The 14,771-nt window shown below is 39.6% G+C and overlaps 1 protein-coding gene across 5 annotated transcripts in view; it reads left to right on the top strand.

Annotated features, from left to right (window-relative positions):
- mop (tyrosine-protein phosphatase non-receptor type protein myopic) overlaps positions 1–11,152 on the top strand; it is a 170,436-nt gene extending 159,284 nt beyond the window's left edge. For 4 of the 5 annotated variants that reach the window (XM_071690779.1, XM_071690778.1, XM_071690776.1 and 1 more), the window contains one exon: positions 9,043–11,152. In XM_071690779.1, the coding sequence (XP_071546880.1) occupies positions 9,043–9,503 (461 nt within the window). In that variant the 3' untranslated portion in view covers positions 9,504–11,152. The remainder of the gene's footprint in view (positions 1–9,042) is intronic. The other variant, XM_071690777.1, reaches the window with a different exon arrangement.
- The last annotated feature ends 3,619 nt before the right edge of the window (positions 11,153–14,771 follow it).

A 14,771-nucleotide genomic window follows, 5' to 3' on the forward strand; every position in this document is an offset into this window, starting at 1 on the left:
GCTTATAAACTTTTTAGAACCCTCCAAACAGAAAAACTTCACCCCCATCCAGTCTCTGTTTCCCAAAGTAGTTGCAAATCGAGTAGCTTCTTTTCGTGCTTTCATTAAGTCTGGAGTAGTTCAGATTAATGAAGCATGTTAGATCTCAACAAGGATACAGATATTCTTCATCCTGCATAACAGATGCAGCCTGGTTATCTCAGGAATATCACCTCTTCTGCATTTACAAGGTACCTTCCCTGAGCTGCTGTGCAACTTAGACTAGAATGCAGGGTTGAAGCCTCTGTCTTTTAAGACATTAGAAACCAGCTCCTTGGTTGATTCTTCCTCATATTGCAGTTCTGTATTCATTTAAAACATTAAACAAGGTTAAGGACAAAAGGAACTTACCAGTAGCCATCTCTGGAATATTTTCATGGTACTCACTTCTTTTTCTTCATAACTGTCCATGTCTGCTTTTTTAAGAGCATGGATGAGTTTTTTCTGCACCATTTTTTTGTTTATGGAAAATTAAGTGAACTTAGGGGTTGAGGGTCTTCCACTATTGCAGTAAATCTTCTGGAAATTCTCAGCTTATGCAGTTTTTAACTGGTCAGGGCAGAATTCATTTTTCAATGGCAGGTTTTATAAGATGATGTTTGGGTAAGAAAGTGTTTAAAAGGGGTCAGGCAGGGTCTTTTCACATCCCCTGTGCCAGTCCCTGATTATTTCCTCAACATATACTTTAACAACTTAACCCATAGGGGATATGGGAAAATTGATACTTCCCATGTATTCCCAGCATGTCGTACAAGGCGACTGAATGGGGAGTGAGTGGGGGTATGGAAATCCTCCCCTCCAGTTTTTACTTTTCCAAAAGAAGGAACAGAGAAGGGGGCCAAGTCAGGAATTTCCCTCTAAGGCTCAGTCCACTTCTTATTGCTACCTTTCTAACATGGAAAATGGCAAATATGTATGAAAAAATAATATATGTATATGTTCTGAAATTATGATTCCTTTGATATATCAATATCACTTCATTACAGAGAATAGAATGAACTGAAGCATCTTCATTATGTGCTGCTCAGTATGGTGCAGGAGGGAGGAAGTACAGAGACATTGATACACCTCTGTCTTGTTTATTATTTGTGCCTCACCTGCTAATTTCTTTAGTCCTCTTCCAGTACAAGAAAATTTTTACACTATTTATTAAGTATTTTGTTTAAGTATGTAGAAGTTGAAGAGATAATGAATGTGGGAACAGATAACAAAAAAAGTGTTATAAGGTGCTCAACTTTTTCTTCATCTTCCTCCTCTTATTTCTTTTTTAAGATCTGTTTTTATAAAAGTGACATGACAGGTGAAGACTCAGATTCCATTCTGACCTTATTGATGATAAGTTATCTGTGTAAATCAAAAGTACTTCCGTTTCTTAACCTGGTGAATGCGTAAGCCTATAGATTGGATTAGTAGTTGGTTTCAAGTTGAATTTTGCTTATAGATTCGACTAAAGCTGTGCTACATTCAGGAGCAAGTAGGGGATGATCTCTTTTTAGATAAGGAATTCTTTGGGCCCTCTCCTCCCCTTCTCTCTCTCTTTCACTCTCTCTCTTTCTCTTTTTTTTGTCACAGTGTAACCTCAACTAGGTAGTCTGTACAAAGTGAAGTAGTAAGATCAGAAGTACTGTCATTTCTTAGTATTTTGTGATGAGGCAGTATGACAAGGGAGAGATAGAGTTGGGAAATAATGTAGCAGATACAGAATTCAGGAAGGGATTATGCTTTTCAGGGAAAGGAATGCCACCAGAATATATCCTTGGGGATAGGGGAGCAAGAATACTTCCCACGTATTCCCTGCGTGTCGTAGAAGGCGACTAAAAGGGGAGGGAGCGGGGGGCTGGAAATCCTCCCCTCTCGTTTTTTTTTTTTTTAATTTTCCAAAAGAAGGAACAGAGAATTGGGCCAGGTGACGGTAGTCCCTCAAAGGCCCAGTCCTCTGTTCTTAACGCTACCTCGCTAATGCGGGAAATGGCGAATAGTTTGAAAGAAAGAAAAAATGTATGTAGAAGATGTGTGGATCAGGTGTTTGCTTTGAGGAATATATGTGAGAAATACTTAGAAAAGCAAATGAATTTGTATGTAGCATTTATGGATCTGGAGAAGGCATATGATAGAGTTGATAGAGATGCTCTGTGGAAGGTATTAAGAATATATGGTGTGGGAGGCAAGCTGTTAGAAGCAGTGAAAAGTTTTTATCAAGGATGTAAGGCATTTGTACATGTAGGAAGAGAGGAAAGTGATTGGTTCTCAGTGAATGTTGGTTTGCATCAGGGGTGTGTGATGTCTCCATGGTTCTTTAATTTGTTTATGGATGGGGTTGTTAGGGAGATGAATGTGGATGAAAGAGCTTGGGAAGTGAGTCAGTTGTTGTTCGCTGATGATACAGCGCTGGTGGCTGATTCGGGTGAGAAACTGCAGAAGCTGGTGACTGAGTTTGGTAAAGTGTGTGAAAGAAGAGCTGAGAGTAAATGTGAACAAGAGCAAGGTTATTAGGTACAGTAGGGTTGAGGGACAAGTCAACTGGGAGGTAAGTTTGAATGGAGAAAAACTGGAGGAAGTGAAGTGTTTTAGATATCAGGGAGTGGGTTTGGCAGCGGATGGAACCATGGAAGCGGATGTGAATCATAGAGTGGGTGAGGGGGCGAAAGTTTTGGGAGCATTGAAAAATGTGTGGAAGTTGACAATGTTATCTTGGAAAGCAAAAATGGATATGTTTGAAGGAATAGTGTTTCCAACAATGTTATATGGTTGCGAGGCGTGGGCTATAGATAGAGTTGTGCGGAGGAGGGCGGATGTGTTGGAAATGAGATGTTTGAGGACAGTATGTGGTGTGAGATGGTTTGATTGAGTAAGTAATGAAATGGTAAGAGAGATGTGTGGTAATAAAAAGAGTGTGGTTGAGAGAGTAGAAGAGGGTGTTTTGAAATGGTTTGGTCACATGGAGAGAATGAGTGAGGAAAGATTGACCAAGAGGATATATGTGTCGGAGGTGGAGGGAACGAGGAGAAGTGGGAGACCAAATTGGAGATGGAAAGATGGAGTGAAAAAGATTTTGAGTGATCGGGGCCTGAACATGCAGGAGGGTGAAAGGCATGCAAGGAATAGAGTGAATTGGAACGATGTGGTATACCGGGGTCGATGTGCTTACAGTGGATTGAACCGGGGCATGTGAAGCGTCTGGGGTAAACCATGGAAAGTTGTGTGGGGCCTGGATGTGGAAAGGGAGTTGTTGTTTCAGTGCATTATACATGACAGCTAGAGACTGAGTGTGAACGAATATGGCTTTTGTTGTCTTTTCCTAGCGCTACCTCGCGCACATGCAGGGGGAGTGGGTTGTCATTTCATGTGTGGCGGGATGGCGATGGGAATGAATAAAGGCAGACAGTATGAATTATGTACATGTGTATATATGTATATGTTTGAGTGTGTATATATATGTATACGTTGAGATGTATAGGTATATATATATATGTGCATGTGTGGACGTGTATGTGTGTGGGTTGGGCCATTCTTTTGTCTGTTTCCTTGCACTGCCTCGCTAATGCGGGAGACAGCGACAAAATGTAATAGATAAAATAAATAATGCATGTATATGTATATCGTTAATGGGATGGCCTTGATTAGGGCCTCAGTTGCTTGTGCCATCCCAACTAACATATAAAAAAGAAACATTCTCTCCCCTGCAGCATGAAGGAGCTTGTCCAAGGAATGGATAATTCTTAAACTATTCAAAGATTCTTTTTCCTGCAGCAAGAAAGAGCATTTCCAAGGAATGGATAATCCTTAACCTATGGACTCTCAGCAAATTCAGTATTTTAAACGTGTAAGGATGACCAATATTTAGCAAAAGAAAATAGCTCCTTTCAGTACATATCCAGATATTAGTTTTCAGTTTACAGGATGCTTACTTGCACGTCCCCATCTCCCCAACCTTAGAATGTAGGCTTTGAGATGGAAACGAAGACATGGGCATTTCACAGCCATCCATTTTGGCTTAAGCCTTGCATCATCATTTCATTCTTACATTCTCTCAGAAAGTTGAACATTCTTGCATACCTTGATGACTTCTGAGTCATGGATACTGTGGAGGACATTGGCTCACTACATCTGGATTTGATCATATTGCAGAAGCCTTGTTCCTTAAAAGGTGACGTCACAGTGGCAAGCACAATGTGATTCTCCTCTGGGATTATTATTTTTGGAATTTTTTTCATTATTCCCAAAGAGGGTAGGACTCTCATTATATAAAGCTTGCTCACTAGCCTCCTCTATAGGAGGAAATTGCTTTCAAGAGTTCACAACTCGCTTTATACCCAGTTACCCATTTTCAGCATTTGAATTGAGGTGGTGTAAGTAGAGGCTTCTGAAAATGAAAAATGTTAGAATTATAGAATGATAGAAAAAAATCTATGACTTTTACCTGATTACTAAGTAAGAATACACAGGTTCATTTCACTAGAAAGATTTGAATTTAGTCACGTCAAACCCGGGTAATTGTAAGAAAGGGCAGGAATAAACAGTTAAACTTGGATAATTGTGTGAAAGGGCAGGAATAAGCAGGACTGTTATTCTCATAATCAGTAAATGTATAGAATTAGGTATATTTGCTGACAGTATTAGATATGATTTATACATTGATCATTGAACATATATCATTTGTAAATGGAAGTGGTTACCAAATTATTTGACAATAATTTTAAGAGGAAACGAACTCATGTAATTTCTTAAAGTGCATTAGGTTGCAAAAATATCTGATGCTTAGTTCTTGATATTTGTGCATATATAATAACTGTACATTGTTAAGGTTTGCATGATTATGGGCACATTTAGTTACCAGTAACTGTAACTTTAACTAGCTTATTTTTAGAATTATTATTTTTTCTTAGAGGTGGTAACTTAGTCTTGACTTTTTTTTATGTGCAAAGTTGTAGAAAAAAAATTCATTTTCCTACCGTATGGATATGGATAAAACCCTACAGTCTTTCTGATCTGGTGTCAGAAGTAAATCTTTTCGGGTCATTGAATGATAAATGTAGCTTTGATTCAACAGTTATGTCTGGATGTCATGTTGGTGTTCATATAGAACATTGACTTGGAAGCACTTCAGAAACTCATGGTGCATCTAAGAATTCAGGATGGTGTGAGCTTATTTCAGCTTTATCAAACATCTGAAAGGTTAGGAATTTCCTTATGAAGGAACTGAGGTAAAGTAAGTGGAGGAGTTTAGTCGGGTTGATGAGAGGACAAGAGCATAGGAAGGAATAGCACTACTAAAGCAGGAGTTGTGGTAGTTTGTGATAGAGTATAAGAAAGTAGATTCCAGATTGATGTGGGTAAAACTGAAAGTGGAGGGTGAAAAATGAGAGATTATTATTGCTTTTGCACATGGCCATAAGAAGAAAGATCATGAGAGGCAAGGGTTTGGGGAACGCTGAGTGAATGAATGTGTCAGCAGTTTTGATGGAAGGTGACTGGGTGTTGATGATGGGTGATTTGAAGGTGAAGGTGAGTGATGTGGCAGTTGAGGGTATAATTTGAGGGGCATAGGGTATTCAGTATCATGGATGGAAATGGTGTAAAACTCGTGGAGTTGTGTGCTGAAAAAGGACGGGAGATTAAGAATTATTTATATTATTTTATTATACTTTGTCGCTGTCTCCCGCGTTTGCGAGGTAGCGCAAGGAAACAGACGAAAGAAATGGCCCCCCCCCCCATACACATGTATATACATACGTCCACACACGCAAATATACATACCTACACAGCTTTCCATGGTTTACCCCAGACGCTTCACATGCCCTGCTTCAATCCACTGACAGCACGTCAACCCCGGTATACCACATCACTCCAATTCACTCTATTCCTTGCCCTCCTTTCACCCTCCTGCATGCTCAGGCCCCGATCACACAAAATCTTTTTCACTCCATCTTTCCACCTCCAATTTGGTCTCCCTCTTCTCCTTGTTCCCTCCACCTCCGACACATATATCCTCTTGGTCAATCTTTCCTCACTCATCCTCTCCATGTGCCCAAACCACTTCAAAACACCCTCTTCTGCTCTCTCAACCACGCTCTTTTTATTTCCACACATCTCTCTTACCCTTACGTTACTCACTCGGTCAAACCACCTCACACCACACATTGTCCTCAAACATCTCATTTCCAGCACATCCATCCTCCTGCGCACAACTCTATCCATAGCCCACGCCTCGCAACCATACAACATTGTTGGAACCACTATTCCTTCAAACATACCCATTTTTGCTTTCCGAGATAATGTTCTCGACTTCCACACATTCTTCAAGGCCCCCAGGATTTTCGCCCCCTCCCCCACCCTATGATCCACTTCCGCTTCCATGGTTCCATCCGCTGCCAGATCCACTCCCAGATATCTAAAACACTTCACTTCCTCCAGAATACCTGGTTTAAAAAGAGGGATTTACACAAGTATACATATGTGAGTAGGAAAGATGGTCAGTGGGCATTTGCAGACTGCATATTAATGGATGGACACATGAAAAAGAGACTTTTGGTTGTAAATGAGCTGAGTGGGGCAACTGGTAGGATGTCATATCACTGCCTTGTGGAGGCAAGGGTGAATATTTGTAAAGGTTTTAGAAAAAATGAAAACAATATTGGTGAGAAGAGGGTGGTGAAAGTAAGTGAGCTTGGAAATCAGACTTGTGTGAAGAAATACCAGGAGAGATCTGTGTAGAATGGCAAAAGGTGAGTGAACAAAGCAGGGGGAGTGGGTGAGGGATGGGAGGTACTTAGGGAAGCAGTGCTTGAATGGGTGAGAGATGCTTGTGGCATCTGAAAGGTGGGCATATTAGAAAGGGTAGTGAGTGGTGGGATGAAGAAGTGAAACTGATAGTGAAAGAGAATAGAGGTGCATTTGGGTAGTACTTACAGGGAAGGAGTACAAATGATTGGGGGATGTGTAAGAGAAAGCATCAGGGGGTCAAGAGAAAGGTGCAGCTGTTGAAAAAGAGGGCAAATGATAGTTAGGGTGAGTGAATATCAGTAAACTTTAGGGAGTAATGTTTTGGAAGGAAGTTGATCATGTGCAAGAAACAAGAGAGCAGATAGGAACATCACTGAAGGAGGCAAGAGGGGAAATGGTAAGAGGTAGCGATGAAGTGAGGAAGAGATGGAGTGAGTATTTTGGAGGACTTGAATGTGTTTGGTGATAGGTTGCCGGTGGAGTGTGTTTGTGTCGGAGTGATGTTTGATGTGAGAGAGTTATGGAGAGTAGTTTGGTGAGGAGGGAAGAGGTGGTGAAAGCCTTATGAAGGATGAAATGTGGCAGGGCGACTGGAGTGGATGGTATTGCACTTGAATTTATCAAGAAAGGGGGTGACTGTGTTTATGATTGGTTAGTTAGGATTTTCATTGTTTATATGGATCATGAGAGGTGCTAGATTGGCAGAATGCATGTATAGTGCCCTTGTATAAAGGCAAGGGCGATAAAGGTGAGTGTTCAAACCAATGGGGTATAAGTTTGTTGAGTGTACTAGCAAGTTGTATTGGAGGATAGTGAAAGTATATTCGCAACATACAATTGGGGAAGAACAGTGTGGATTCAGAAGTGTTAAAGGATTTGCACCGAAGACTGTGTATGAAAAGAACTTATAGAGGTGGATGGATTTTTTATGTGGCATTTATAGATCTGGAAAAAGCCTATGATAGGGTTGATAGAATTGCTTTGTGGAAGGTCTTGAGAATATACAGTGCAAGAGGAAAGCTGCTAGAAGCAGTAAGAAGTTTTTATGAAGGGTGTAAGGCATGTGTATGCATTTAAAGAGAGGAGAGTTAATGATACCAGTTGAAGGTTGGTGTGTGGTAGGGGTGTATGATGTCACCATGGCTGTTTATTTGTTTATGGATTGGGTTGAGGGAAATAAATATAAGAATTTTGGAGAGAGGGATGAGTATCAGACTGCAAGGGATGAGAGGGCCTAGGAAGTGAATCACTTGTTGTTTGCTGATCATAAGCACTGGTGGAAGATTCAAGTGTGAAACCGTAAAAGTTTCTGACTGAGTTTGGAAGGGTGTTTGAAAGAGGAAGTTGAGAGTAAATGTGAATGAAAGTGAGGTTATTAGGTTTAGCTGGGTTGAAGGACAGGTTAGTTTGGGTGTGAGTTTAAATGGAGAAAAAATGGTGGAAGTGAAGTGTTTTAGATACCTGGGAGTGAACATGGCAGCAGATGGGGTCATGGAAGCAAAAGTGAGTCATAGGGTAGATGAGGGAAAAGGTTTTTGGAGCACTGAAGAATGTGAGGAAGATCATTATCAGGGAAGGTAAAAATGGGTATGTTTGAAAGTGCATATAGAAGTCCTAACATTATTGTATAGATGCGAGGCATGGGCTATTGATGAAACTGTGTGAAGTAGGGTAGGTGTGGGAAATCATTTGTTTCAATATATGGCGTGAGGTGGTTTGATTGAGTAAGTAATGAAAGAGTAAGAGAGATGTTTGGTAATGAAAGGAGTGTTGTTGGGAGCGCTGAAGAGGTTGTGCTAAAATGGTTTGGCCATATAAAGAGAACGAGTGAGGAAAGTTTGACAAAGAGGATATATGTGTCAGAAGTGGAGGGAACAAGAACGTAGTGATCAACTTGGAGATGAAAGGATGGAATGAAAAAGGTTTTGAGTGATTGTGGCCTGAACATGCAGGAGGTTGAAAGATGTGCATAGAATGGATTGGAATGATGTGGTATACAGGGGTTGATGTGCTGTCAATTGACTGAACCAGGGCATGTGAAGATGAGCCTTATAATCGTGTCATCAGATGATGAGGGCCAGCAGTGAAGGGTTAAGGAGTGAGAAAGGGAGTGTTGCATGGGTATTTATACCACTCCATAACATACTTAAGCCATTTTCTTTGGTTGTACAAGATCAAATGGCTCAAGAATTCTGCCCAGATTGATTTTTGGCACTGAAAAAAAGCAAACAAAATTAAGCCTTCTTTCACTATTTCTAATTTTATTGATTTATCCTTCAGATCAAGAAGGTGGTAGGTCTGGAAGTGAAGGTGAGCGCTCTCGCAGTAATTCTGTTGCGTCCCTGCTCAGTAATGGATCTTCTACTGGTGGGGAACTGTTGAAGGATGGACAGAAGGACATAGATAAAGACTCAGGAACCTCATCTGGAGCCATGAGCAGTGTTGGTTCTGAGGCTCCTGCTCCTGTTAATAGTGCTGGTGGTAGTGCCTTTGGAGTTGACTCTAGTAGCCAGCCAGATAAAACTAGTGGGACTTTAGATGCAAGTTTTTCTTCTCTTCCTCCAAGTCTAGCTGCAAGTCTGGATCCACAGCAGTTCAAGCTAGACCCACCTTCGATGGGAAAGCCTAGCAAGATTACAAAGGAAAGTTTTGAAACCCCAGGTGGAGCTTTAAAAAAGAGTGATGATCCTGGTGACCCACTCAGTGGACTGGATCCTCTTTGGTCTCATAAGAAGTCTTAGTTGCAGGTGAAGCAGTGCTTTTTCTTGTAATCTTGAATTTAGGAATAATAGTTACCAATTTCATGTGATGGTAAAAGAGGTGATAAATCTTATGTTATAAATGCATATCAGATTTTAGTGTTATGATATTATGTAACAGATAGCCTAAATTACCCTTTGGTAAGAGATATTGATTAATTACATCTTTAACTTTTCATGTAGGAACAAATGCATGAATTTACATTTTTTTTTTATTTTAGTGATATTTGTAATTGTCCCAAACATGTGCAATTTGAAAGCAAGCTAGCTACTGTATTATAGGAAGAACAAATCACAATGCATGTCAAAAAGATTTCATTATTTGGAAAACTACCAATTTGGTGCTCCATTAGCTAGAGAATCAGTTATTTACAGGTGCCCTGTGAACAATTTTAGGAGATATATCGAGGTAGACACAGTGATACATACTGTTGATTGTATCTTTTATTCAGGCAGTTTACACTCCATATTAACAGTACTCTTTTAAAAGGACTTATTAATTGTATGCATGTAGGGAAATCATTATTATGATATTGCACCTTTATTTGAGTAGCTATGCAATTCTGGTCTGCTTATTTGCCAGTGGTGTATTTTAGATCCCTTCATATGAAGCAGAACCTGTAGAGAGGCTGCACTATAACCAAATACAGATACTTTAAATTTTCCAAGGTCCTGCATCCTTCAGACATTTGAGTCTTCTTTATCATCAATATACATTTTTTTTCATACTTGTTCACTGTTTCCCTCATTAGCGAGGTAGTGCCAGGAGCAGACAAGCGAAAGGCCTTGTTCGCCCACATCCATTTTCTAGCTGTCATGTGTAATGCTTATGTAGTTTTTAAACATATGCCCAAACTCCACTGAAACTGCATGCTAAGTATGCATGTCATTATAACCGTTTTCTTTTTTTTGGAGATGGCTCACAGAAAACATATGTAGCCTTCTATTTAAGATTTTGCATGTCATTTCTGTAGATTCAAAGTAGAATCTATTAAGTCTTGAAAGCTGTCTGTTTTGCCACACTGCTACATTGCTTTTACCCACATCATCATCATTTTCAAAATATGTAACTCACTCATTTGTCACAGTCTTTTCAGACATTATAATGTGATATTTTCTTAAGTCACAGAAGTAGGGTGAACCAACTCATTAGGGAACAGTAAAGGGTTGGCAGTATAAAGTCTCAAGCAGGCTTGAAAGTGTTCTTTTATATTGTGCCATCATTTTGAAGCTTTTGTGGTTCCCGAGGTTAATAGCTTGGGGCTGAAGTTAGAAATGAAGTGTGATACATTTTGGTCAATGCTAGGTATGGATGGTGTTATCTGTAAACAGTAAAGCATGAAAAAAAAAATTAAAGAGGATGAATATAGCTTTAAAAACTTGAAAACATGGTTTTAAATGAAAGGGCATTCAACACAAATGTACAGTGTAAACTGAATAATGAAACTGTGAATGTAGATAGCTTTCAGAGGTTAAGAAGTTGTATGATGATAGAGAATACTCAGGAGATGGGGCTCACACAAGTGTTGAACTCCCTCCCTTTACCAAACAAATGGATAATTACATATACACACACAAAACAACTAGGGGACATAACCTGAAATTAGGCAAAAACTTGTAAAAAAAAAAAAGGTGTGAAGTATAAGAAGTTTAAGATTTAAGAGTGGTAGATGATTGAAATGAATGAAGACATTGTACATACAGACAATATACTTGAATTTAAGAAGTTGCATGATTGTAGAGACTGTTCACTAGACAGGGCCCCCTTGAGTGTAAAACTCCCTCCCCTTACAGTACAAATACGTAATTACACACAAGCACACACTTGAGTATGTAGTACTCTCAAGAAACAGTTCTTCAGTGAGATTAGTAGACATGTTAAAAAGGGTAAGGGAAGAAAAAAAAGCGTGTATGATACACAAATGTAAGTTGCCCTCCCCAAATGAACATTTTGGAATTTACAAACTTGTCACCTTGTATTGATTGTAGAATTAAAGCTTCAGGCACCAAGAGACATGAAGACTTGTAGCATTTGGGAGGATGGAGCTTAGCAGTGCCATACTGGCTAGTGATGGGTTATGGATTGGAGTATAGTGTTCGGCTGTTATTTGGCAGTAAGCTATTCATAAACTCCCTGAGAGGAGAGGTGAGGGTTTCAAGCCAATCTTTCAGAAGCAAAGTGATAATCTTTATTTTTTCAAATGTAGCCAGGTGTTCAGAAGCATACTATGGAAATGACAACATAAAACTTCTGTAGGCTGAAACTTCAGTGTATTCGTATGCCACAAGACAGGGAAACAGTAGAAGAATGGAGACCTTGATTTCCCAGTTTCACCCTTTGGTCTTCTTTTCCTAATGTAAGGCTTAGGTTTTATGGATTGAGAAGGAACACTTTAAAAGGTTTATCTATTACATGAGACAGTGTACATGAACACAATAACACAAGCACTAGCATGGTTTTCAAGCCAGTCTTCTATCTATATCTTTGTCGCCTTTTCCCTTCTGGAGCTCCCATGGCAATAGAATTTCCATAACTAGAGAATTCCAGTGCTGCTTCTTAGCCTTTAGTGCCTCACCCTTAACAGGCCACTGGCGGAGGGCAAGTCTAGCGCACTGTTTGCCGAGGCTTGTACCCAATGTTCCTACTGACTACTTGTACCTAATGTTTCTATGTAATGCCCTTACCTAAATGTTCCTACCTACTACTTCTGTCTGTTGCTCCTAACATTTTGCCAAAAGGCACGGCTAGTACATGGCACTCACCACAGGAAAATCTAGAGTTATGAAGAATGAACTTTGTGAGTTAAGTGTTGTCAAGTGCTATACATATAACACTTGACAACAGACAGAGTGTATGTTTGTGGACAAAATGCCAGTAGTCCATGTGTGGGTGAGGCAGAAAGACAGCTACCTGGATCAGAGGATTGCAACTTGACAACCTTAGAAGTGCTGGCTCACTGCACATCTGTCATTAGCCTTCCTGATACCCAGGCAGGTAGTACTGGTAATATACCTCCCTGGTTGCTGGCTGCCTATCATCTACTACCTACCATGTAGGTGTATAATTATTACAATATAATAATCTTAAACTTCTGATTTTTACTATCTGCAAAAGTACCTGTACTCGTACATCAAAAGCTAAAGTATGCTTTTCAGTAGTTACTGTAAGGTAAAAATATCAGGCAATGGAATCTCAAGCAATAATGTTTCATGTATCCCTTGGCTACAAGAGAAACTAATTTTCACATCCCTTATAAACATGAAATAAATTTTCACATAAGTGGAACTCCTCTAAAACAAAGTCTGAGAAACAAAATGGTAATTCTTATTTATTCAAAACTAGCCAGGTTTTTAGAAGTATACTGTGAAAATATCAACATTAAACCTCTGTAGGATGAAGCTGAAATGCATTCTTATGTCACAAGACACAGGAGTATAGTCGAATAATGAAAACCTTAATTCCCATAACTTGGTGACTTGCCTTCTTTTCTGAGTGTGAGACTCAGGTTTTATGGCATAAGATGGGATACTGTAAAAGGTTCAACTGTTGCATGAGACATTGCACATGAACGCAATAATACGAGCTTTTCACAAATGAACACATTCAAAAATGCTGATTTTCATTGTCTTGTACATATCTCTGCACAATATGCTGAGAGAACCTTCAACAGAAGCCATTTGATAAGACTGGGAACAGAATACCATATGTTATAGGCATTCATTCATTTGTGTGTGTGAGCTGGTATCCAGTTTTTATAATCAATATCTTATTATTTTTGGGCAAAAATCGTAGGATACAAGAAAGTTTGCATTTAGTGATTAAAGAAAGAGAAAGGACGGGGATGTGACCGCTGCTTTGACTGTAAGTGCATATATCTTTAATGTCAGATGCATCATTATTATGCATGGCAGACCTGTATTTAGAAGAATTTTTCCTATGTATCAATTAGTTTGACAGCTGTACACGGTTGAAGACTTATGGATGCATTGACTGACTCACTGCTGTCACTCCAAGATTAAAGTCTTTTAGTTTGAGATACTCCACAATTAAAGTATTTTAGCTCAAGAATATTTCTGTATATATCCTCTGAAGAAAAATACAAAACAAAAGTTGTTGTGTATTAGTGATACCCATCCTTATTCTGTTATGCAAACAAGTTCATATGCTAACACAAACTAAAGTGAGCTCTGTATAAGCAATTTCTTTTTTATGAAGTCTGCTGCATCAAGAAATATTGGAGCTTACTCTGTTACAGATTTTTTTTCAAAGGTGTTTGCTGTCTCCCTCCTATCAAGTTAGCACAGGAACATCCAAAGAATGGCCTCATTTGCTCACATCCACTCTCTATCTGTAATGTATAATTTACTAAAAGCAGAAATCCCCTTTACCAATCCACGGTCAAGACCTAAAGACTTTTCTGTGGTTTCCCTTGACCACCTCCTATACCCTGGTTCAGCCGATTGACAGCACATCGCCCCCTGTATACTACATTGCTCCAGTTTGCTTTATCTCATTCATGCAGTGTAAAGAAAGGTTGGTTAGAGTAAGAATTTGAATGGAGAGAATCGGAGGAAGTGGAGTGTTTCAGATACTTGGGACTGAATATGGGAGTGGATGGTGCCAAGTGAGCCACAGAGTGGATGGAGTTAAGGTTCTTTGCACAGTGAGGAGTGTGTGGAAAGAGAGGCCATTGTTTGTGTGGACAAAGATGAGAATATTTAATGATACAATTATCCCAATGGTATTACATGGATGCTAGGCATGGGCCCTAGGTAAGAAGGCATGGAGGAGGGTGGATGTGTTGGAAATACTCGAGGATATTATGTGATGTAAGGAGGGTTGATTAAAAAATGATAGGGTAAGAGAGAGGTGTGGTAGTAAGAGGAATAAGTGTCAGAGCACTGGAAAGGGTGTGGAAAAATGGTTTGGACATGAGATGAGGGTGAGTGACGGGTGGCTAACAAGAAGGGTATACAAAGTAAAAGTGCAGGGAACAGAAAGAACCAAGGAGATGGATGGAGTGAAAGATGCTGTGAGTGCCAGTGGCCTACATGCTGATTATTATCATTATTTGTATTATTATTATTATTATTAGTTATTATTATTAGCATTCCTGACCCTGACGCAATCACAGGTTACCCAGGGTCAAGGGCATAGGTGTTTGAATCTTTGTTGTGGCAGTTGGTCCACAGTCACCCCAGCTGTTCATCCAACCCTTCGTGTTGGTCGATAAAATGGGTGCCTGGCTC

This window comes from Panulirus ornatus, chromosome 49 (genome assembly GCF_036320965.1).
Source record: "Panulirus ornatus isolate Po-2019 chromosome 49, ASM3632096v1, whole genome shotgun sequence".
Lineage (NCBI taxonomy): Eukaryota > Metazoa > Arthropoda > Malacostraca > Decapoda > Palinuridae > Panulirus > Panulirus ornatus.